The following is a 23,561-nucleotide window of genomic DNA, read 5'->3' on the forward strand; positions in this document are numbered from 1 at the left end:
TGAGGGCAGGCGTGCGTGCACAGGACTGGCCACGGCTGAGAGGAGCCCCGGGCAAGTGTTCCTGGACCTTCCAGGTCTCCGTCCAGCCTTCCGGCGGCAGCACCGAAGTCGGAGAGTTTTAGGCAAAGGTCAACATCTGGTCCCCAGGGAGGAGAAAAGATCCGAGCTGGGCGAGCGGCCAAGGCTGCTCAAAGGGTCCCAGAACCAACCCTTGCCCCCATGGGCTCCGTGCAGCTCCCCCATGCTCACTGCCTTGGGCCTTGGTTTCCTCATCTGCCACTGGGAGGGCATAGTGGGGGTCTGCACAGCAGAGACCGGGGGTGTCTGCGGAGCATCAGGGGACCCAGGGATGTCCCAGCAGGACCCCACCATCCCTAGAGTCACCACCATCCCTAGAAGCCCCGAGCCCCAGGCGCCACAGGCCTGCCTCCTATCTGCCATGGGACCAGCCTGGGGGTCTGGGAGCCACCATGTGGTCACCCAACAGCAGGGCTCCCAGCTTCTGGACCCCCAGGCCATGAATCTGCCCCCAGGCCCCACCCAGTTTCCCCTAGTTCCAAGTGCTCTCTGGTGGCCCTGGTCACCAAGGGGGCAGGATAGGTTCCCAGAAGGAGTGGGTGTGCAAAGGTTGGGGTCACGTCACTCAATCTGGGCCTCAGAGGAAAGTGGGTGTGACCCCTTCCCTATACACACCCTCCCTATACACCCCTTCCCTATACACCCCTTCCCTATACACCCCCTCCCTCTACACCCCCTCCCTCTACACCCCTTCCCTCTACACCCTCCTCCCTCTACACCTCCTCCCTCTACATCCCCTCCCTCTACACCCTCCTCCCTCTACACCTCCTCCCTCTACACCCCCTCCCTCTACACCCCCTCCCTCTACACCGCCTCCCTCTACACCCCCTCCCTCTACACCGCCTCCCTCTACACCCCTTCCCTCTACACCTCCTCCCTCTACACACCCTCCCTCTACACACCCTCCCTCTACACACCCTCCCTCTACACCCCCTCCCTCTACACCCCCTCCCTCTACACCCCCTCCCTCTACACCCCCTCCCTCTACACCCCCTCCCTCTACACCCCCTCCCTCTACACCCCCTCCCTCTACACCCCTTCCCTCTACACCCCTTCCCTCTACACCCCCTCCCTATACACCCCCTCCCTATACACCCCTTCCCTCTACACCCCTTCCCTCTACACCCCCTCCCTCTACACCCCCTCCCTCTACACCCCCTCCCTCTACACCCCCTCCCTCTACACCCCTTCCCTCTACACCTCCTCCCTCTACACCCCCTCCCTCTACACCGCCTCCCTCTACACCCCTTCCCTCTACACCCCTTCCCTCTACACCCCTTCCCTCTACACCTCCTCCCTCTACACACCCTCCCTCTACACCTCCTCCCTCTACACCTCCTCCCTCTGCACCCCCTCCCTCTGCACCCCCTCCCTCTACACCCCCTCCCTCCACACCCCTTCCCTCCACACCCCCTCCCTCCACACCCCCTCCCTCCACACCCCCTCCCTATACACCCCTTCCCTATACACCCCCTCCCTCTACACCCCTTCCCTCTACACCCCCTCCCTCTACACCCCCTCCCTCTACACCCCCTCCTTATACACCCCTTCCCTATATACCCCCTCCCTCTACACCCCCTCCCTCTACACCCCCTCCCTCTACACCCCTTCCCTATACACCCCCTCCCTCTACACCTCCTCCCTCTACACCCCTTCCCTCTACACCCCTTCCCTATACACCTCCTCCCTCTACACCCCCTCCCTCTACACCCCTTCGCTATACACCCCCTCCCTCTACACCCCCTCCCTCTACACCCCCTCCCTCTACACCCCCTCCCTCTACACCCTCCTCCCTCTACACCTCCTCCCTCTACACCTCCTCCCTCTACACCCCCTCCCTCTACACCGCCTCCCTCTACACCGCCTCCCTCTACACCGCCTCCCTCTACACCCCTTCCCTCTACACCTCCTCCCTCTACACACCCTCCCTCTACACCCCTTCCCTCTACACCCCTTCCCTCTACACCCCTTCCCTCTACACCCTCCTCCCTCTACACCTCCTCCCTCTACACCTCCTCCCTCTACACACCCTCCCTCTACACCCCTTCCCTCTACACCCCCTCCCTCTACACCCCCTCTCTCTACACCCCCTCCCTCTACACCCCTTCCCTATACACCCCCTCCCTCTACACCCCTTCCCTCTACACCCCCTCCCTCTACACCCCCTCCCTATACACCCCTTCCCTCTACACCCCCTCCCTCTACACCTCCTCCCTCTACACCCCTTCCCTCTACACCCCTTCCCTCTACACCCCCTCCCTCTACACCCCCTCCCTCTACACCCCCTCCCTATACACCCCTTCCCTCTACACCCCCTCCCTCTACACCGCCTCCCTCTACACCCCTTCCCTCTACACCCCTTCCCTCTACACCCTCCTCCCTCTACACCTCCTCCCTCTACACACCCTCCCTCTACACCTCCTCCCTCTACACCCTCCTCCCTCTACACCCCTTCCCTCTACACCCCCTCCCTCTACACCCCCTCCCTCTACACCCCTTCCCTCTACACCCCTTCCCTCTACACCCCCTCCCTCTACACCCCCTCCCTCTGCACCCCTTCCCTCTACACCCCCTCCCTATACACCTCCTCCCTCTACACCCCCTCCCTCTACAACCCTTCCCTCTACACCCCTTCCCTCTACACCCCCTCCCTCTGCACCCCTTCCCTATACACACCCTCCCTCTACACCTCCTCCCTCTACACCCCCTCCCTCTACACCCCTTCCCTATACACACCCTCCCTCTACTCCCCTTCCCTATATACCTCCCCTCTACACCCCCTATACACCCCTTCCCTATACACCCCCTCCCTCTACACCCCTTCCCTATACAGCCCCTCCCTCTACACCCCTTCCCTATACACCTCCCTCTACACCCCTTCCCTATATACCTCCCCTCTACACCCCCTCCCTCTACACCCCTTCCCTCTACACCCCTTCCCTATACACCCCCTCCCTCTACACCCCCTCCCTCTACACCCCCTCCCTCTACACCCCTTCCCTCTACACACCCTCCCTCTATACCCCCTCCCTCTACACCCCCTCTCTATACACAGAGCTTATTGTGAACAGCCAAGGAGCACCGCGGCCTTGGGAGGAGGAATAGCAGCCCCGGCACCATCTCTTTACCCCACCTCAGCCTACACTCAGCCCCCAAGGCTTGGGGGAATAGCCCAAGAGGGTGATGGGCACCCACCTCAGATCCACCCTGGCTTCTAGGGGCTGGCCCTGAATGCAAACGACTCCCCACCCTGATTACCCACCACACACAGGTCTACGCCCTACACATCCTGGGGCCTCCAACCTAGGCTTCCCCACCCGCTGCATCCCCATCCAGATCTCGTCCTGCTGGGCCACTCAGGGCTGGACCTTGGCACTGTCTGACCAGAAGGCTCTGGACAAGGACCATTAGGAAGGTGGGGGCCCTGCTAACCAGCCAAGGTCAGAGGTCACTGCATAAACCTCTGGCCAGGCCCAGTCCAGACCTGGGAAGGAGGGAGGAGCCCTGCTGGAGTGAACTCTTAACTTAGCAAACCAGTGGGGCAGCGCCGGTGCTAGGGAGGGAACCAGCGGGAAAGGGGGAGGGGACGCCATCCTACAAGGCCATCTGGAGGCAGTTCTGAAGGGGACATTTGGGCAAAGACGTGGGCATGGGTCATGATTACGAGGCCAAGACTGGTCTGTCCGGCTCCTCAGCGTCATTTATGCCGCATGACGCTATCGGCATGTCCCCTGCCAGTGCTGCCCACCTCTCAAATTAGGACACAAGGGAAAGGAGGAGCAAACGCCGCTCCCCACAGGCCCATCCCACAGTCGGGGCTCCTCCCCAGGAACCAGAGCGCGTCCCCGTGGAGGAAGCACCTCTGCACTTGTGTGTGCCGGATGGCGTGGGACACAGCAGCCGGGAGCTCCAGGCCCAGCGGCACCTTCCCTCACGGTCAGCTTGGCCAGAGCGCCACAGTCTTCCCAGTACAGCAAATGCATTCGCATCAAGGGTCTGTAAATATTCATTCTTCAGGGAAGGCTTTTACATTTTGGCGTTGGCAGCGGAGAGCAGTCCTGTGAGAATCATCATCTGATCCCGCAGAGAGACCCAAGCGCAGGGCCGCCTCCTCCCAGGCTCACTCTTGATTCTGCGTCCACACGGTGAGCTGGGAAATGAACACCAGTCTCCGACGCCTCCCAAGGTGTCCAGCAGCCACTCCGGTCCTCCCCAAGGGCTGCTGGCTGGGGTCTCATCCCCGAACCCGGCCCTACGACTGGAGACAGTTTCTCTCCAGACTATCTAAGCCCAGCGCCCAGACGGCATGGACGCCCGTCTTCCCTGAGGCAGCATCTGATTGCTCTGAGTTTCTCCACCACCTCCAGGCTTACAGGAACAACAGAACAGCCAAAGAAAAGGCAAGGAGCTTTTCCAGAAAGCGCTCAGCACTGCAGCAGCGACTGTGTCTGGTTTCCGGTTTGCCGGCACCGGTGGCCCATCCTCGAAGGACCTGCTGGGCCTGGGAACCGGGCGAAAGGCAGCTGGAGGGGGCCGAGGAAGCCGCCCCTCCACAGCACATCTAAGGCCAATCACCGGCTGAGGGCGAGAGACGGCCTAGATGTCTCCTCTGGCACAGCGACCGGCAAGTCCAAGGCGAAAGCATCAGCTGGTATTTTGACACTTTTCTCCCTCCCGCGTGCCTGGCTAGAACCTTCCTTCCGCCCCGCAGGGACCCGCCTCTGCGTCTAGCGCTCAGCCAGAGCCTGGCCTGTGGTGGGTGTAGAAGGAACCCTTCCAATAACGAACCATCTTAGGGAAACCCAGCAGGGTTAGGGTTAAAACCGAGTTTTTTCATAAGCCAGGGCTTTATCAAAACTGGTAAGAAAATGCCCCCATTGAGGACAGCAAAAGAAGACTGGCCCAGGCGAGTAAAACCAGGCTGCTGCAGGGAGCCGGGAGTCAGCGCTGTCACCCCGGCACAAGTGTGCCCCCCACGAAGCCTGCCCCTAGACCTGGAGGGGCAGCTCTGCTCCTGATGTGCCAGGTCCCCTCTCTACACCCCAGTTCCTCTCCCAACACCCCAAGTCCCCTCCGGACACCCCAGGTCCCCTCCCGATGCCTCAGGCACCCTCTCAATGCTCCAGGTCCCCTCCCAATACCCCACGTCCTCTTTCGATGCCTCAGTTCCCCTCCTGGTGCCTCTGGAGGCCCAGGAAGTGGGTGCTGGGCAGTTTCAGAGCTGCCACATGCAAGGTGAGCTGCCCACAGCTGCAGGCGTGTCCCAGGCCTGGGACGCTTCCCTTCATGGCCCACCCCACCCGCTCATCTAGGAGAGGCTTGGACCTCTCCTTTCACCCATGGGAGGACTGCAATCAAAGTTGGCCTTACTAGGAGAGCCATCACAGAGATCAAATGTCACACGTGGTTGAAATGCACGCAGAAGTTGAATAAATGCCATCTTGTCTCCTATGACCCAGGAAGTGCTTGGTATGAGGAAAATTGTCCCACAGGACTCAGAGACGCTGGCCCTGCAGAGCCTGTGCCGCCTCTGCGGATGTCTGGCCCACACGGGGCTCCTGCCTTGGGAAACACTGGGCCGACAATGGGTGCCCCCCACTCCACCCCTCGGGCGCCCTGGTTCACCGGGTAAACAGGAACCTGCCAGGAGTCACCAGACATCACCTCACAGACCCCTTACTCTCCCACCGCTGCCTGTGGGGAAAAGACCCACCAGGCTGACGGGCAGGGCTGCTAAAGACAGGGCCAAGACAGATGAGGGCTGGAGCCAGGCCTGGGAGCTGCTGGGCAGGGCTGGGGAGGCTCCTGAATTTCAGCGGGAACTGGGAGCAGAAGCGTCCAGCCACGGCACCTGGGAAAGCCAGTCCCTCACCCCTCGCTGGGCCCCGACTGGTTTCCTGAACCACTGAGGATGCCTTAAAACACTGGGGCAGGAAGGTCAGAGGTCAGGAGAGGGCATGCAAGGCCAATGCTGGCCTCTGACCCTGGACTCCTCAGTCCAGAGGGGTCCTGGAGCCTCAAGGTCATACCTGGGTGCCGGTGCCATGGCCCAGCATTACATGTGCTGCTAACACATCTCAGAGGGACCAGCCAGTCACCTTCCCCGTCTCCACTATCCCCTCACCCAGGGGCAGACCCCATGACCAGCAGCCTGCAGCCTCTGCCCACCCTGGAGCCCTGGTGTCCAGCTCAGACTTGCCCAGGCAGCCGGCATCCCTAGACAGCTCCAGGACAGGGCTGTGTCCTCAGCCAGCACCACTGCCCTTCCAACCTCAGGAGCCAACTTACTCTGGGAACATACCCTGTGCCCTGGGCTCTGTCTTGGCAGCAATGCCCTCACCCTGTCTTTTCTTGTGAAATAGACACAGCCAGGATGTGGCACCAGCCCAGAGCTGAGGCCTATGGAGTCCTGGGTGCCAAAACAATCCTGGCTTTTCCTGCGCTGGTACAAACCCAGGGCGCAGGGTCCTGGCACCTACACCCCTGCAGGACCCTGTTGGGGGCAGCGTTCCTGCCATCTCCCTCCTGTCACTAATTACAGTGACAGCCTCCACACACAGAATGCGTTTGGTGACAGCTTCCCGGGCCAGCACTGTGGATCCTGGTCCTGTCTGGCCTGAAACTGTCTGGAATTGCGTGCCATCCTCAGACAACATGGGGAACTGGCCTAAATCAGTGATTAGGGCAATCTCCCGATCAATAAGGCACCTCCGGGCAGCCGAGGCTCAGCCACTCCAGGGCCTGAGGGGGTGCCTTGGACCGCAGGGAGTTGCCCCCGGCAGCCGGGACTGGTGCTCCTCTGGCTCCCCCACCACTGGAGTGGTGGGCAGCGGCACCTTCCCCGGGCTGCCCAGAGGGGTCCTGTTGTCCGAGACCTGGCCCCACCCACCCCTGCCCAGAGCCCAGCACCCCAAGGCTGCAGCTGAGGAGCCTGCCCCTGGGGCTGCCTGTCCAGAGGTAGAAACACTGGGACCTGCACCCAGGATCCCGGAGCTGCGATGGGCACGGTCCTGACTCAGAGTGGGACTTACGAACTTCCTGAGTCCTAAGCTCTGAGGCAGGTGTACCCAGCCTGGCGGGGAGGGCGCTGGTCACAGCAGCAGCAGCACCAGATGAGGGGAGCCCAGGTGCCTGTCCCTGCCCGTCCCTTCCCCACACACAGCTCCACAAGCCCTCAGGCCCTGGTGGGGCCGGCAGCACACACTGGACCTGCACCGCTGTGGAGAGGGCATCCTGTGGTGCCCTGGGTCGTGCTTCCTGGGCTGGCTCAGTCACCCTCAACTTTGGGCCTCTACTGGCTCCTGGAATGGGGTGCTCAGGAGAGAGCAGGCTCCCAGCCAGCAGGGAGGTGCCCACACCCCCCGTCTCGGTGAATCTTCTCCCAGGAGCTGTCCCGCTATGCACAACCATGAGATTTCCAATCTGGGAGGGACGGGACCTGAGGGGCACTTCCAGTTCAGGTCCCCAACCCCTCCCCGAGAAGCCTAGAGGCCCATCCAGAGTCCAGAGGTGGAGGGGGTCCCACTGCCGCAGGTTCAGCCTATGGGGGCCAGGACTGCAAGCAGCAGAGGGCTGGAGGCAGGAGCAGCCCTGCAAGGCTGGCTCTGGTCTCTGCAGCCCGGGGCAGGGCCAGGCCACCAGTGCCAGAGGCTTGCAGGGGCCTGACAGGGGCCCGGAGGTGCAGATGGGAAGCTGAGCCCAGCCGGAAAATGGAAGGGTGGTCTCTGCCCTGATGCCACCACCCCAAAGCCACCGCAGCCGCTGCCACTGCAGGGGGCCGAGGCCACCTCCACCCTGCTCAGGCCTCCCCAACCTCCAGGCCTCGGGGAGTTCTCTTCACTGGGAGCCATCCCAACCCCAACCCCATCCTTTGAGCTCCCCTCCTTCCACAGCAGTGCAGGGAGCCCCAGCAGATAGGAGCCTTGCAGCTGACTCAGGGCACAGCCAGGGACCCACCTGGGCAAGCGTCGGGCAAGGGTGCAGAGCGCAGGAAGGGGAAGAGCAGCGCGCACCGGACCCCCCTTGTCTGCAACAGCAATACCTGCCCTCCCTGGGGTGCTCCTGCTCCGGAGGCTGGGGATGGAAGCAGGTCTGCCCAGCAGGGAGCCCTGGCCCAGGAGCAGACGGATGGGGCACGGCACGGCAGGGTCCTGTGTCCTGGGGCGCAGCTGTACCATGCCACACTTGGGGCACACTGTGGGGCCTGCTGGGGGCTGCCCATGAGGCTGGATCCTCAGGGGGATGAGTCCTATGGATACAGGAAGTCCCCTAAAAGACCCAGGGCCAGTGTGTTCAGAGGCCAGCAGGCGGTGGGGAGACGTGTGGCTTGGCCAAGGCTGGGAAAAGTCCTGTCACCCATCTGTCCTTTGATTCTCCATCTGCAGCCCCTGGGGGACACTCGTCAGCGCCCCCAAGCCCATGCCGCCATCTCTCACAGAGGGAGATGGAGGGGCTCCTAGGAAGAGGTGACTCCTGGCAGCCACAGGCCCCCAGGCCAGGAGACAATGGTCCCTGAGAGCTCCCAGAGAGTGGGCAGAGCCCAGGCGGGGCTGGAGGAGGAGTGACTCAGTGGACAAAGGGAGCAGCACCCCCCAAAGCAACGGGAGGGGCAGGGCGGAGCTGGAAAGGAGGGGGTGGCAGGATGCTGTCCTGTTCTGGCACAGAAAACCACATCACCCCGCCCATCCCACCTGGTGCCCACCCCCTGCTGCCGGCCTCCTGCCCTCCCCTCTCTCTGGCACTGTGAGCCAATGACGGCAAGCCCAGGCCTGACACCCCCACACTCCTCTCCCCACCCCACCATCCACCAGGCCCCTCTGCAGACACCAGGAGCAGGCCGCAGAACGAACACCCCCCAGGGGACCCATCAGCTGCCCTGGGCTGGGGCTGCAGCTGTACGTGTGACCCAGGACTCTCGAGCCTCCACTGTGGCCAGCAGAGCCGCGTGAGAAGGCCTCACCACTGTGCAGCCTGCCTGAGGCCCAAAGGAGGCCGCAGCCCAGCAGACCCTGAAAGCCGCAGGCCCTGGCACGTGCTGTGAAGGCAGTGAGGCACCCCTCAGTGCACAGACTCCACCTGCCCTGGGAAATCGGTCAGGACAAATGGCTCCGTATCCCGAGTGCCCTCACTGTCCCTCTCCTTGTTAACCCATCACACGCATGTGTGCTGATGGGTGCCAGCTAGGTGGGCCCCCAGGACCTCCCAGGAGCAACACCAGTGATCCAGACCCAGGACCTCAGCCCTGACCTGACCTAGAGAGGGGGCAGCCACCTCTCCTGGATCAGCAGTTACAGGTGGAAGGGCCGAGCTGCCAAGGCTGAGCTGCTGTCTGCCGGGCACAGCGGGAGTTTTGCTCCAAGATTTTCACACACATTAGCACTTCGTAGAGTGGAAAGCACCTTTCCCAAAACCGTCACTAGCACTCGAGACATTCCTCACAGCCTCCTGTTCCTAAAAGGGAAAGCACGGCCCTGGCCCCACCCAACCATCAGCCCCGGGGCCTATCCAGGGCTCTATGTGAAGGACAAGGGGGGCCCATGTCATCCTCAGAACTGAACCTACGTGTTCTCCTGGGTAGCTGGGCCAGCACACAGGCCTTCCTCTGGAATTCCTCCCAGCCCACCCAGCAGGAACAGGGCAGGGGGGCTCAGGGCTGGTCCTCCGGGCAGCTGGCACCCTGGGTACTGACCACCATCCATGCTGACGCTGTGAGGTCCAGGCAGGCCCTGGAAAGAAGCTTCTTGCTGCTTCTGGACTGACATGTATTCCCACTACCCATCCTGAGTAGAACCAGGCCATGGGCTCACACACCGCAGGGCTGGACGAGGACCCCCAGACACCACAGTGCCAAGGAGGGGCTTCGAGGGCCTTGAGGGCATGGCCTCTTCCACGACATGAAGGTCTCTGTCTCCGTGTAGATGGGGGTTAAGGATGTCCAGTTTAGCAGGCAGGAGTATTACCCTGGCCCACAGAGCTCTGCCTCCCCTAGTGCAGCCCCTGGAGCTGGGGGGAAGCTGTCAGACAGGTGTCCCCACCTCGTGCAGGACTCAGGGACTACAAGTTTAGGCCTTGGTGACAGTCGCTGCTTCCCCAAGAGGAAGTCGAGGGGTTGCCAGGTGGCTGAGAATCTCCCTGGGAAGGAATGAGGCTCCTCCTCCTCTTCCATCTCCTGGCAGAGTCACGCATCCCCACAGCGGGGTTCCAGACGGGACTGGAATGTGGACACCTCTGCACAGCAGGCTCTAGTCAGGAGGACCAGATAGGAAGGAGCAGGTCTTCAGAGGGAGCTGCCCATGCTCCTCAACCCTGCGCATCCACACCAGGTCTTCCAGTGAAAGGACAGACAGCCCCCGACCCACGGCCACACCGTCAATTACCAGCGGGCAGAGACTTGGGGAGAACCAAGCAGCCCCGGCCCCCCCATGTCGAGCCAGCTTGGCATCCTTGTGTGGACACGGACACTAGGAGCCGCCAGGCGCCTGCAGGAGACTCTGAACTCCTGCAAGCATGTCCCAGGAGACCCCACAGCCTCCTCACGAACTGCGAGCACAGGTAAAATGGAGCAGGTGTCACTCAGGCACGATCCACCTGTCATCGATGTTTTCAACACCCTGAAAGCAACAGCCACAAACTCCTGCCTGCTGGGGAAAGCGCACAGTGGGGGCTTCTTGGCAGTGTCCCAGCTCCGTGGCAGCAGGGTCCACGGGAGCGGACAAGAAATCTATACACACACATGGAGAAGTCACTCACAAGCCTGCCTCCCTCGAGGAAATTCATGTGGCCCGCACACAGGGCCAGGCCCACAGAGGCACAGATCCCAACCATGGGCAGACGGCCTGTGGAAGCCTGTGGAGCGACCTCGGTGCCATGGTGGGGCTCCTCATGCGAGGCAGGCCACGTGGAACATGACCCACAAGGCAGCCACAAAGTGCCAGCAACCCCAGCACAGTCGGCGCACGAGCGGGTAAACCTGATGTGACGCAGCCACCCCAGGAAACATGCACAGGGGCCATCAGAGGCACAGGGCAGAGGTCCCAGCCAGCACCGTCGGGCAGGAGAAAGAAACCAAGGAATCCAAATGGGCAAAGAGGAGGCCAGACCACCTCTCCTCGTAGATGATGGGATTCTGTGCCTAGAAAACCCCGAAGACTCCCACAGAGGCTCCTGGAACTGACAACCTCAGCGAAGCTTCAGGATGCACAAGCAATATACAACCATCTGCAGCATTTTTATACACCAATGACATTCAAGCTGAGAATCAAATCAAGAACACAATCCCACTTATAATGGCCAAAAAAAATAAAATAAAATATCCAGGAATGCCTCTAACCAAGGAGATGAAAGAGCTCCACCAGGGAAAGAAACCGGGCCAGGCACGTGGCTCACACCTGTCATCCCGGCACTCTGGGAGGCCGAGGTGGGCAGCTCACCTGACACCAGGAGTTTGAGACCAGCCTAGACAACATGGTAAAACCTGTATCTATCAAAATACAGAAAATTAGCCACGCGTGGTGGTGTGCATCAGTAATCCCAGCTACTCAGGAGGCTGAGGCATGAGAATTGCTTGAACCTGGCAGGTGGAAGTTGCAGTGAGCCACAATCGTGCCACTGCACTCCAGCCAGGGCAACAGAGAGATACTCTGAGATACTCTATCTCAAAAACATAAAATAACTCAGAGAAGACACAAACAAATGGAAACACCTCCCATGCTCAGATTGGCAGAATCAGAATTGTTAAAATGGCTATACTGTCCAAAGCAATCTACAAATTCAATGCTATTCCTATCAAACTCCACAGTAATTTTTCACAGAAATAGGAAAAACTATCCTAAAATTCACATGGAGCAAAAAATGGACTCAAATAACCAGAGCTATTTCAAGAACAGAACAAAGCTGGGGATATCAATTACCGGACTTCAAACTATACTACAGGGCCACAGTAACCAAAACAGCACGGCACTGGTACAAAAACAGACACGTAGACCAATGGAGCAGAATAGAGAACCCAGAATTAAGTTTGCACACCTACAACCATCTGATCTTCGACAAAGCTGACAAAATCAAGCAATGGGGAAAAGACTCCCCATTCAATAAACAGTGCTGGGAGAGCTGGTGAGCCACATGCAGAAGAATGAAGCTGGACTTCTACCTCTCACCATATATAAAAATTAACTCTAGACAGATTAAAGACATAAATGTAAGATCTCAAACTATAAAAATCCTAGAAGAAAAGCTCAGAAACACCCATCTCAACATCAGCCTCAAAAACAATTTATGACTAAGTCCTCAAAAGCAATTGCCATAAAAACAAAAAGGTGACAACTGGAGCCTAATGAAGCTAAAAAGCTTCTGGACAGCAAGAGAAGCCATCAACAGAGTAAACTGACAACCTTCAGACAGGGAGAAAATATTCAGCAACTACACATCCAACAAGGTTCTACTACCCAGAATCTATAAAAACTTAAACAACTGAACAAGCAAAGAACAGACAAACCCATTAAAAAACGGGTAAGATAGATGAACAGACACTTTCCACAGCAGACGCCCAAATGCCAAAAACATAAAAACACATGCTCCCTACACCAGCAGAGAAACGCAAGTCAAAGCCACAACCAGACACCATCTCATGCCAGTCACAGTGACAACTGTTAACAAGCCACAAAACAGGCCGGACGCGGTGGCTCACGCCTGTAACCCCAGCACTGTGGGAGGCCGGGCGCGGTGGCTCACGCCTGTAACCCCAGCACTGTGGGAGGCCGGGCGCGGTGGCTCACGCCTGTAACCCCAACACTGTGGGAGGCCGGGCGCGGTGGCTCACGCCTGTAACCCCAGCACTGTGGGAGGCCGGGCGCGGTGGCTCACGCCTGTAACCCCAGCACTGTGGGAGGCCGGGCGCGGTGGCTCAAGCCTGTAACCCCAGCACTGTGGGAGGCCGGGCGCGGTGGCTCACGCCTGTAACCCCAGCACTGTGGGAGGCCGGGCGCGGTGGCTCACGCCTGTAACCCCAGCACTGTGGGAGGCCGGGCGCGGTGGCTCACGCCTGTAACCCCGGCACTGTGGGAGGCCGGGCGCGGTGGCTCACGCCTGTAACCCCGGCACTGTGGGAGGCCGGGCGCGGTGGCTCACGCCTGTAACCCCGGCACTGTGGGAGGCCGGGCGCGGTGGCTCACGCCTGTAACCCCGGCACTGTGGGAGGCCGGGCGCGGTGGCTCACGCCTGTAACCCCAGCACTGTGGGAGGCTGAGGTGGGTGGATCACGAGGTCAAGAGATCGAGACCATCCTGGTCAACATGGTGAAACCCCGTCTCTCCTAAAAATACAAAAAAAAATAAAAATTAGCTGGGCATGGTGGCGCGTGCCTGTAATCCCAGCTACTCAGGAGGCTGAGGCAGGAGAATTGCCTGAACCCAGGAGGCGGAGATTGCGGTGAGCCGAGATCGCGCCATTGCACTCCAGCCTGGGTAACAAGAGCGAAACTCCATCTCAAAAATAAATAAATAAATAAAAAGCCACAAAACAACAGATGCTGGCAAGACCACAGAGAAAGGAGAACGAGTGCTTCCACACATTAGTGTGATGTCAGTTAGTTCAGCCACTGTGGAAAGCAGTTTGAAGATTTCCCAAAAACTGCAGAACTACCATTTGACGCAGCACTCCCGTTATGCGTTCGTACCCAGAAGAAGAGAAATCATTCTAAACAGAAAGACACCTGCATTCACGTGTTCATCACGGCACTTACACAATCACAATGACATGAATCAACCGTGGTGCCCATCCACAGTGGGCTGGAGAAAGAAAATGTGGTACCTCTACACCGTGGCATATCACACGATCGTAAAAAAGAATGAGATCACGGCCTTGGTGGCAACATGGATGTGGCTGGAGGCCATAATCCTAAGCGAATTAATCCAGGAACAGAAAACCCAACACCACATGTCCTCATGTGTAAACCCAATACCACGAGGCACATGTGGACATAAAGATGGGGACAATGGACACCGGGACTATGAGGCGGGGGAGAGAAGGAGGCATCTAGGGTTGAAAAACTAACCACTGGGTCCTATGCTCAGTGCCTGGGGGACAGGATCAATCAAACCCCAAACCTCAGCATCACGAAATACATCCAGGAACACACCTGCGCCTTTGAATCTAAACCAAAATTTGAGATCATGTAATCCCAGCACTTTGGGAGGCCAAGGCAGGCGGATCTCCTGAGATCAGGAGTTCAAGACCCATCTGGCCAATATGGTGAAACCCCATCTCTACAAAGAAACAGAAAAAATTCGCTGGGCGTGGTGGTGGGCACCTGTCATCCCAGCTACTTGGGAGGCTGAGGCAGGAGAACCGCTTTAAGCCAGGAGGCAGAGGCTGCAATGAGCTGAGACTGTGCCATTACACTCTAGCCTGGACAACAGAATGAGACTCCATCCCCCAAAAAATAATAAAAAAAGTGTTGAGATTATAAAAAAGAAAAAGCACAAGGCAGTGACACATGATCCCAGCTGGAAGCACCCTGACAGAAACAGTGCCAGGTGAAAAGCAGCCAGAGAGACAAGGGTTCACGCACGGCATGACTCCATCCCTGTGAAATGCCCAGTGCCATGAACCCGGGGATGGGAGGCAGCGTGGTGGCTCCCAGGGGCTGGGGCAGCGGTGGCGAGGGATGGTGCAATCTGCAGGCACGGGGTCTCCCTCAGGAGTGGTGAAACTCTCGGAATCAGACAGAGGTGGTGTGAAAAGTACATTCTCCACACTGTCTGAGCACTAAACACCACAGGACCGTTCACTCTAAAGGCGTTACTTTTTTGTGCTATGAATTTCATTTCAATTAATCAAATAATTATTTAAGTGACCCACCACCAGCTACAGTGCCTTGGAGGAAACCCTGGTCATTAGCCCTGTGTGGATGGCATCACGTGGTGGGGGCGGTGGTCAGGGCAGAGCTGAGCCACAGGGACCCCTCGAGCTGGGAGTAGGCCTTAGGTGGGCGGGATGCACAGGGCGCCGGGGCCTTGGGGAGACAGGGACGGAGCTTTGTGCCGCGGCCAGCACTGTTGGCACGCCCTGACGGAACAAAGGTTCAGTGGAAGAACGGCCTCAAGGGGAGGAGGGACCCGGGCCAGGACCCTGTCCCACCAGGGAGCTGAGAGGCCAGACGCCATCCCAAGGGGCTTGAGCAGGGAGGCACGGATGCAGGGAGGGAAGGGGCCTCCCAGAACCACAGCTGGTGGGACTCCCACGGAGCACACCCCCACAGGGCCTGACTGTTGCCCCAAAGCCAGCGAGGCGGGACCCAGCAGACAGCACAGAGGCTTCTTTTTCAACACGACTTTCCTCGGTAGGAGGCGGGACAGTGGTTCATGGCAGTTTTTCTGATGGAAGACGCAAACGATCGTGAATAAGTAGAGCACTTTGTTCTGACTCTGACTTAGGAAAGACGTTAAACCATGTTACATTCATAAAAGTTCAAACTTCATCTACCACACTTGTATTTTATTTATACTCAGCCTGATTTCAGAGGGCTCAGGCAGCACATCTTCCTGACCCACCGCGGCGTCACAACACTAGAAGGTGCGAGCAGCAGACGCAGCCCCAAGGGTGGCGAGGCGGCTCTGGGGGCCCCGAGGGTGGCGAGGCAGCTCTGGGGGACCCCGAGGGTGGCGAGGCGGCTCTGGGGGGCCCCGAGGGTGGCGAGGCGGCTCTGGGGGGCCCCAAGGGTGGTGAGGCGGCTCTGGGGGGCCCCAAGGGTGGTGAGGCGGCTCTGGGGGGCCACAAGGGTGGTGAGGCGGCTCTGGGGGGCCACAAGGGTGGTGAGGCGGCTCTGGGGGGCCCCAAGGGTGGTGAGGCGGCTCTGGGGGGCCCCAAGGGTGGTGAGGCGGCTCTGGGGGGCCACAAGGGTGGTGAGGCGGCTCTGGGGGGCCACAAGGGTGGTGAGGCGGCTCTGGGGGGCCCCAAGGGTGGTGAGGCGGCTCTGGGGGGCCACAAGGGTGGTGAGGCGGCTCTGGGGGGCCCCAAGGGTGGTGAGGCGGCTCTGGGGGCCACAAGGGTGGTGAGGCGGCTCTGGGGGCCACAAGGGTGGTGAGGCGGCTCTGGGGGCCACAAGGGTGGTGAGGCGGCTCTGGGGGGCCACAAGGGTGGTGAGGCGGCTCTGGGGGGCCACAAGGGTGGTGAGGCGGCTCTGGGGGGCCCCAAGGGTGGTGAGGCGGCTCTGGGGGGCCCCAAGGGTGGTGAGGTGGTGCTGCAGTTGCCCAGGAATGCTCCATGGGCATCTTCTCTGATGACAGCCCTGGCTCCTCCCTGCCACACTCAGCCTGGGACTGGCCCTTCATAGCAAGGGTGTCCAGGAAGAGCCAGTCCTGGACTTCTGGAAGTAGGGAGAAGTGTCCATTGGGGTTGCAGGGGCAACACACGGCCTGGAGGAGCCTGTGGGGTCCTCACTATACTCTGGGGCCCCACCTGAGTGTGAGGAGAGGACACGGTGCTGGGAGACGGAGAGCAGGCCCATTAGCCCCATCAGCCCCTCAGCTCCGTCAGCCCCCTCAGCCCGTCAGCCCCTCAGCTCCGTCAGCCCCCTCAGCCCCCTCAGCCCGTCAGCCCCTCAGCTCTGTCAGCCCCCTCAGCCCCGTCAGCCCTGTCAGCCCCTTAGCCCGTCAGCCTCATCAGGCCATCAGGCCATCAACCCAGTGCAGCCCTGGGAGGCCTCTCCGTTTCCACGCCTCGGGCCAGTGTCTTTCCTTCCTCCTGAAGGCTCTGGGTCAGGATTCAGTCGCAGGCAGCCAGGGCGTGCACCAGGTACCCTTCAAAGATGGGAAAGAGGCCCAGGTACACACTTTACAGAGGAGGAGCCCCGAAGGCCAGTGAGCACAGGAGACGGCTGTCCTCAGTCTCCATGAAACACAGGGAAAACCCGATAGGGGCCCCCGCTGTCCCCACCAGAACGGCCAGTGAGAGCGACCAGGGCGAGGCCAAGAGGCCTGGCAAGGACGCCGGGCACCGTGACCTGCACGCTGGGGTGAGGAGGTGCCATGCACGGCCGCTTGGGAAGCTCAGGAAACACTTTAGTTAAACACACACTCGCTGTGCCACCCGGCAACTCCGTTCCTAGATATTTACACAAAAGGAATGAAACCGAGTCTGCCCAAGAATGCGCTTTGCAGCCTCACTCACAGCAGCCAAATACTGGAAATAACCCAACGTCCATCAAGAGGATAATGAGAAAGAAATTATGTCATATCCACACGACAGAATTCCACCGGGGGATTTTTTTCAAAGGGACAAACTCCTGATCCGTAGCCACGTGGATGAATCTCAAACACGTTACGTTGAGGGAAGGAAGCCAGGTTTGAAAGAGCACGTCACGCGATTCCGTCTGTGAGTTCGAGCGGGCTGGACCGACCCACAGTGGGAAACTGCACCAGGGTTTGTCTCCAGGAGGAGGAAGGGGACGCCCGGAACAGAGCCCAGGGACCTTCCGGACGGAGGGCAAAGTCCTCTGTCTCGATGGGGGCCTAGGTACGCAGGTGTGAACTTGTCAAAACATCAACCTGCACACTCACACCTGTGCCACTCATGTAATCGGACCTCAGTAAAAATATGCAGATGGTCTAGATCAGGGACTTCTGCAGCAGGAGCGTTTTGGGCATCTTATCTGAATTTCAGGAAACGGACTTTACCTCGGACAGCAGGGAACTGAGGCTCCCTGAGGTGACATGGCCTGCCACCCCAAAGAGCTCTCAGTCTGTCTCCAGGACAACCCCGTGCCCTGGGGGAGGAATGAACCAGGGCTGGAGGAGAGGAAGGAACCGGGTGTGGAGTGGGGGAGGACAAGAGGCAAGGGAGGCTGGCTCCCTGGGATGGCAGGAGATCAGAAATGCTCTCGGGGAGGAGGGCAGCGGAGGGGCTTCCACTGGTGGGGTGGGGGTCTCCAAGGAGAGCATCATATAAGCAGGACTCCGGGCAGCCCAAGGTCAGAACAACAGGATTTCTTAGCCAGCCTTCAGGCATGGAGTGACCGTAGACGCTGAGGGTGGGGAGGGTTGGGAGGGCTGTGAGGACGAGGCCGCAGAGGAACAGTGGCTCCAATGCTGGCAACCACGTGAGCACGGGAGCTCGGCTGTCACTGGGCGAGCAGCCCCCACCCACCCCGCTGCAGTGAGGAAACCCAGACCCGGGCCAGCAGCCGGAGCAGCCTCTTCCAGCCTGTCCTCAGGCTGCCTAGGCCCTGCTCCCCACATGGCTTCTCCAGCTTGTAACACGTGGGCCCTGGGCTCAGTCTGGGCAGTGGGCCAGCTGCAGGGGTGGACCAGGCCCCCTTCAGAAACAGCGTGCCCAGCGCAGGGTGCAGGTCTCCTCCTGGGGTCCCCTGAAACCTGGCCAAAATGCAAGAAGTCTGAGCAGCCCAGAACTCACTTATATTCTGGAGGCCTGGCATATACCTCAGATCACACCTATGTGTTCCTGTGTCTGTGGGTGTAGCTCTGTGCATGTGGGCCTGTGTGCCTGTATGCATGTGTGTGGATGCTTCTGGAGCTGCAGTTCTGTGCATGTATGTCGGCATGTACATGCATGTACTGCATGTGTCTGTGTGGGTGTGCCAGCGTGTGCATGCATGTCCCTGCAGGTGCAGCTCTGTGCCTGTGTGTGCATGCATGTGTCACATCCTGTGTGTGTGTGTGCGTGCATGCATGTGCCTGTGTGTGCATGCATGTATCACATCCTACATGTGTGTGCGTGTGTGTCTGTATCTGCATGTCCCTGCAGGTGCAGCTCTGTGCCTGTGTGTGCATGCATGTGTCACATTCTGTGTGTTTGTGTGTCTCTCTGTGTGTGTGTGTGTGTGTGTGTATGTCTGCATGTCCCTGCAGGTGCAGCTCTGTGCCTATGTGTGCATGCATGTGTCACATTTTGTGTGTTTGTGTCTCTATGCATGTGTGTGCGCACATGCATGTCCCTGCAGGTGCAGCTCTGTGCCTATGTGTGTGCATGCATGTGTCACATTTTGTGTGTCTGTGCCTGTGAGTGCAACTCCATGCATGTGTCTGTGTGTGTCTCTGTGTGTGTGTGTGTGTGCACACAGTGGTGGCCACAGGGTGCTGCACAGGGTCTCTTCAAGTGAGTTGATTATGCGCCTGACCTCATCTGACTGACACATGGTGCCCAGAGCCCGGAAAATGTGCTGCGATCACAGCAATTTCTGAGCTGCAGGAACGAGATGCAGCCTGGATTCTGCCGGCCACACCAGATCTTCCCCTGAGCTCGGGACTGCCTTCCACCCCTGCCAGCTGCTGCAGGAGAAACTGGGGAAAGCATGTGGCTGTGAGCTGCAGGTTCACAGCCATCCATCACCATCACTGCTCTGCTAAGAGCCAGCGCCTCTGGGCTGGCTGCCGATGGGCTGATTTAACCCCAAGGGCAGGAAGGCTGCCAGGGCTGACCGCTCAAGGATGGTCTTATCCCCCAACACATGGGCTTATGAGCCAAACCCCACGCTGTCCCCCAACACATCCACCTGGGAGCATCCAGACCCTCGTCTCACCTGGCAAAAGGTGGAGCTGGGCCCTGTGGCCCCTTCAGCCCTGGCCTCCCCCAGTGCCTGTGGGAGGACTGACTCCGGCAGCAGAGCGGGGTTGGTGTTGGCATTCAGAGAGTCCACGGGGCTGCAGTGTGGCTTTCAGAGCCACAGCCGTGCCCCTCCCAAGCAGCACTGGGCTGCCCTAGCGACACCACCACTGCTCAGCGCCTGGACGCCCTGACCTGTGTGCTTGCACATGTTGGCAGGAAAGGTGCCTGCCCTGAACGCACACTCGGATTCTCTCCGGCTCAGCTGAAATGGGGAAAGGACAGACCAGGTGTGCACACAAGCCCATGCCCCAAAGTGGCAGGGGTGCCATGGGCTCTGCTGTGCCCCTGAAGTCCTAAGCTGAGGCCCTGACCCCTCGTGCCTCCAAACACGGCTGTGTATGGAGATGAGATCTCGAAGAGTTGGTTAAGGTGAAACGAGGTCAAGTGGGTGGGCTCAATCCCACTGGACTGTGTCCTCACAGAAAAGATCAGGACGCAGACACCCACAGAGGAACGGCCACATGAGGACGCAGCCCATGAGCCAGGCCCCGGGGGCCCACCCCTGCCGGCGCGTGGTCGCAGACTTCCAGCCTCCAGATCTGTGAGAGCACAAACAGCTGTTGCTTATGCCACCCACGAACAGCCCGAGCAAAGTAATAGAATGTCTGAAACCTAAAACCCAAATATAATGCACCCAAAGCCAGCTCCCCAGCCCACGCCGGTGCCACAGCCCCAGTTACCAACAGCTCGTGTGGCTGCTCTGCCTGAAGCCTGGCTCTGGCCCGAGTCCTCTGTCTCACACCCCAGACCCAGTCTGTCGGGAAATCTGCAGGCTCTTCCAGTGTTTGCAGCCTCTGACCACATCTCGCCCCTCCTCTGCTTCTGGCCAGCGTCCACTTGTGCCTGGATTCCCGCAGCAGCCTGGTCTCCCTGCCTCCACCCCTGCCCTAGAATCTATTCCCAATACAGCTGCAAGAGTCATCCTTTTGAAACAAACACGTCATGGCCCGCTCTGCTCAAAGGCTCCACACTCTCATTTCTCTCGGGTAATAGCTCATGTCCTCCTGGCAGCCAGGAGGCTGTTTGGGACCCAGCTCCAGACCCCTGTCTGGCCTCGGCTCCTCCACCCTCCCTGTGGCTGACTCCGCAGCACGCTCTGAGTGCCCTGCTGAGTGTGCCCACCACAGGGCCTGCGCCCCAGCGGCTCCCACTGCCCGGAGCCACCGTTTGCACCCTGGGCCCAACACATCCCTGCTTCTGTGTCACCTTCACCAAGATTTCAACCCAGTGAAGACTGCAGTTGCCTACGTCACTTTCCTTGCCCCCCCCATCGTATTTACTGTTGTTAACACCCTACACATCTGCTCAGCTTCACACAAATCTGTTCCTATCCACTCAGCCTTCCACTGCTTTCAACAGGCTGATGGGACATCTGATACAGCTTTCTATGCACCCCACAAAGAGGGCAGCTCCGGTCAAGAAAGGAAGCAGCTCAGCCCTGAAGCTCCTCTGAGCGGGCTCTGGTGTCTGTGGGCTCAGGAAGATACCCCTGCAGCACCTCCTCCAAATCTCCGTCTCAGCAAAGCCCTGCTGCTGAGTGTATGAATGAGTGAGTCACTGAGGGACTGAAGGAGAAGGAAAAGCACCGAGTGAGTAAATGAATGAATGAGTGAATGAGTAGGTGAGTGAATGAGTGAACGAACGCATGGTGAGTGAATAACCAGGTAAGTAAATGAGTGAATGAATGAATGAGCATGTGAGTGGATAAATGAGTAGGTCAGTGAATGAGTGGAGGTGAGTGAACGAACGCACAGGAGTGAATAACCAGGTGAGTGAATGAATGAGTACGTGAGTGAGTGAATGAGTAGGTCAGTGAATGAGTGAAGGAGGTGAGTGAATGAGTGAATGCACGGTGAGTAAATAAGCAGGTGACTAAATGAGTGAATGAATGAATGAGCACGTGAGTGAGTGAAGGAATGAGTAGGTGAGTGAATGAGTGAATGAGTGAAGGAGGTGAGTGAATGAGTGAATGAACGCACGGTGAGTGAATAACCAGGTGAGTAAATGAGTGAATGAATGAGCACGTGAGTGAATGAATGAGTAGGTGAGTGAATGAGTGAATGAATGAATGAACTCGAGTGAGTGAATGAATGAGTAGGTGAGTGAATAAGTGAGTGAATGAGTGAATGAATGCACGCTGAGTGAATGGTGAGTGAATGAATGAGTGGGTCAGTGAAAGATTGTTAAGAGCCCACTCTGCATGTGCTGACCCCAGCCCCATACTGACCGGGCCTGGGCAGCTAACTGCGCTTCTGACTTCCCGGCTGATTCCTGGTGCGACTCCGGGCTCTGTTCTTTTCCGTAAGCTCCGCACGATGTGGGAGATGCACACACCGACTAAACGTGTGCGAGGTGAAGTGAGGTGAAGCGAGCCGAGGCGCAGGGGTTTGGGCTCGAAAAGCAACCTACGAGGAGAATGCATCAGTCTGCAGACGCCTGCAGGGCCGCTGCTCGGGACAGGACAGGTCAGCAAACCCTGCCCAGGCCACATGTGGCCACACTGGGACTCGGCGGAGAGGGCGGCTCCTGCCGTCCTGGGGCCTGGGGAGCGGCCAACGGCTGAGCCTGGTTTCGGGACTCACACCAGGGTAACGTGACATCTGAATCAAACGCCCGTCCCGCACCAAATGTGGGACCCCAGGAGCGGCGCCGCACTGCGAAGGGGAGGCTGCTGTTTTAAATTCTGCCTCAGGTAAGTGCACGGTTTTATTTTGGACTTTACCGAGAAATCTTCCTATGTGTTTGATGGGAAGTAAATATACGAAAATTGACAAATCTCATGGTGGCCGGTTTTGTGGGAAGTTTGCACTAACTGACAAAGCCTTGTGCCCACCTGCAGAGGCTGCACTGCTGCCTGACATTTACCTGGACTCTAATGGGGCCTCACCCCACCAGAAGCCACACACATCAGGTCCTCCGGCCGCCTTGGTCCCTCAGGCACGGGCCTGTCTGCATGATAAACTCGGCTGAGCACAATCCTCAGAATCCACAGGAACCAGACCTGGGAGGGCCCCAAGACATACCTCAGTCTAATGTCCCCTTGGCATGTGGCCACCTCCACCTCCAAGTCACCTGCCACTCCGATGCACAGGCAGCCAGCAGGCACCTCCTCCCCCAGCAACGTGGCAGGGCTGAGCCACTCCCAGGAGCCCTTGTCCTTCAGCGAGAGCCTTAATTCTACCCTGTTCTTCCACTCCCTGGAGATCGCCCAGCTTCAGACAAGGGACAGTGCAGAAGGTGACAGGCAGGACACGGACCGAGAAACCTGCACCAGCCCCAGCTTTGGAAGGAGGGCCCAGCATCACAGCAAAAGAACCCCGGGTGTGGCTCACAGCATCCCCTGCGCCGAGAAACCTGCTTCCTCCTGGAAGTGCCCAGGGGACCCAGACAGCAGGCACTGTCCCTGGTGCTGCCACCTGGCCCATCAGCACGTCTGGCCTCAGCTCTGACAGCAGCCCGGATGTCCAGCATCCCTGTGCCTGCCACATCTCTGGGCGGTGCTGCCTGACCAGGCCCCATGGCCACTCACACGCAGCCTCACAGGGCAGCTGGCGGTAGAGGGGTGCTGGGTCCCCCAGGGAAGACAAATAGCCTCACAGGGCAGCTGGCGGCGGGGGGATGCTGGGTCCCCCAGGGAAAACAAATAGCCTCACAGGGCAGCTGGCGACGGGGGGGTGCTGGGCCCCCCAGGGAAGACAATGAGTGGGCAACAGTAGCAAGGCTGGCAGGTGCAAGAAAGAGATGGAGGGTCCAGGGGTCTGAGATGAATCTGCCCCTCCGCCTGCCCTTGCGGCAGCCATCCTGGCCTTGGAAACATCTAGATGTCATGCCATGGACATAAGAGGAGAATCAGGTCCCTTTCC

The 23,561-nt window shown here is 59.1% G+C and overlaps 1 protein-coding gene across 8 annotated transcripts in view; it reads right to left on the minus strand.

Moving 5' to 3' along the window:
• The window catches only part of STK32C (serine/threonine kinase 32C), a 114,126-nt gene that overhangs the window by 48,855 nt on the left and 41,710 nt on the right, over positions 1–23,561 (minus strand). For 2 of the 8 annotated variants that reach the window (XR_013525202.1, XM_054243494.2), the window contains exon 1: positions 20,379–20,561. The exons of 4 other annotated variants lie outside the window; for them this stretch is intronic. Coding sequence is in view for 1 of the 4 variants with exons in the window: in XM_054243494.2 (XP_054099469.1) it covers positions 20,379–20,502 (124 nt within the window). In the remaining 3 variants the exon portion in view is untranslated. Of the gene's footprint in view, positions 1–3,938; positions 4,711–20,378; positions 20,562–23,561 lie in introns of those variants that run through there. 2 more of the 8 variants (XR_013525204.1, XM_054243498.2) reach the window with 1 other exon arrangement.

The sequence above is a fragment of the Callithrix jacchus genome, chromosome 12, assembly GCF_049354715.1.
Source record: "Callithrix jacchus isolate 240 chromosome 12, calJac240_pri, whole genome shotgun sequence".
NCBI classification, from domain to species: Eukaryota; Metazoa; Chordata; class Mammalia; order Primates; family Cebidae; genus Callithrix; species Callithrix jacchus.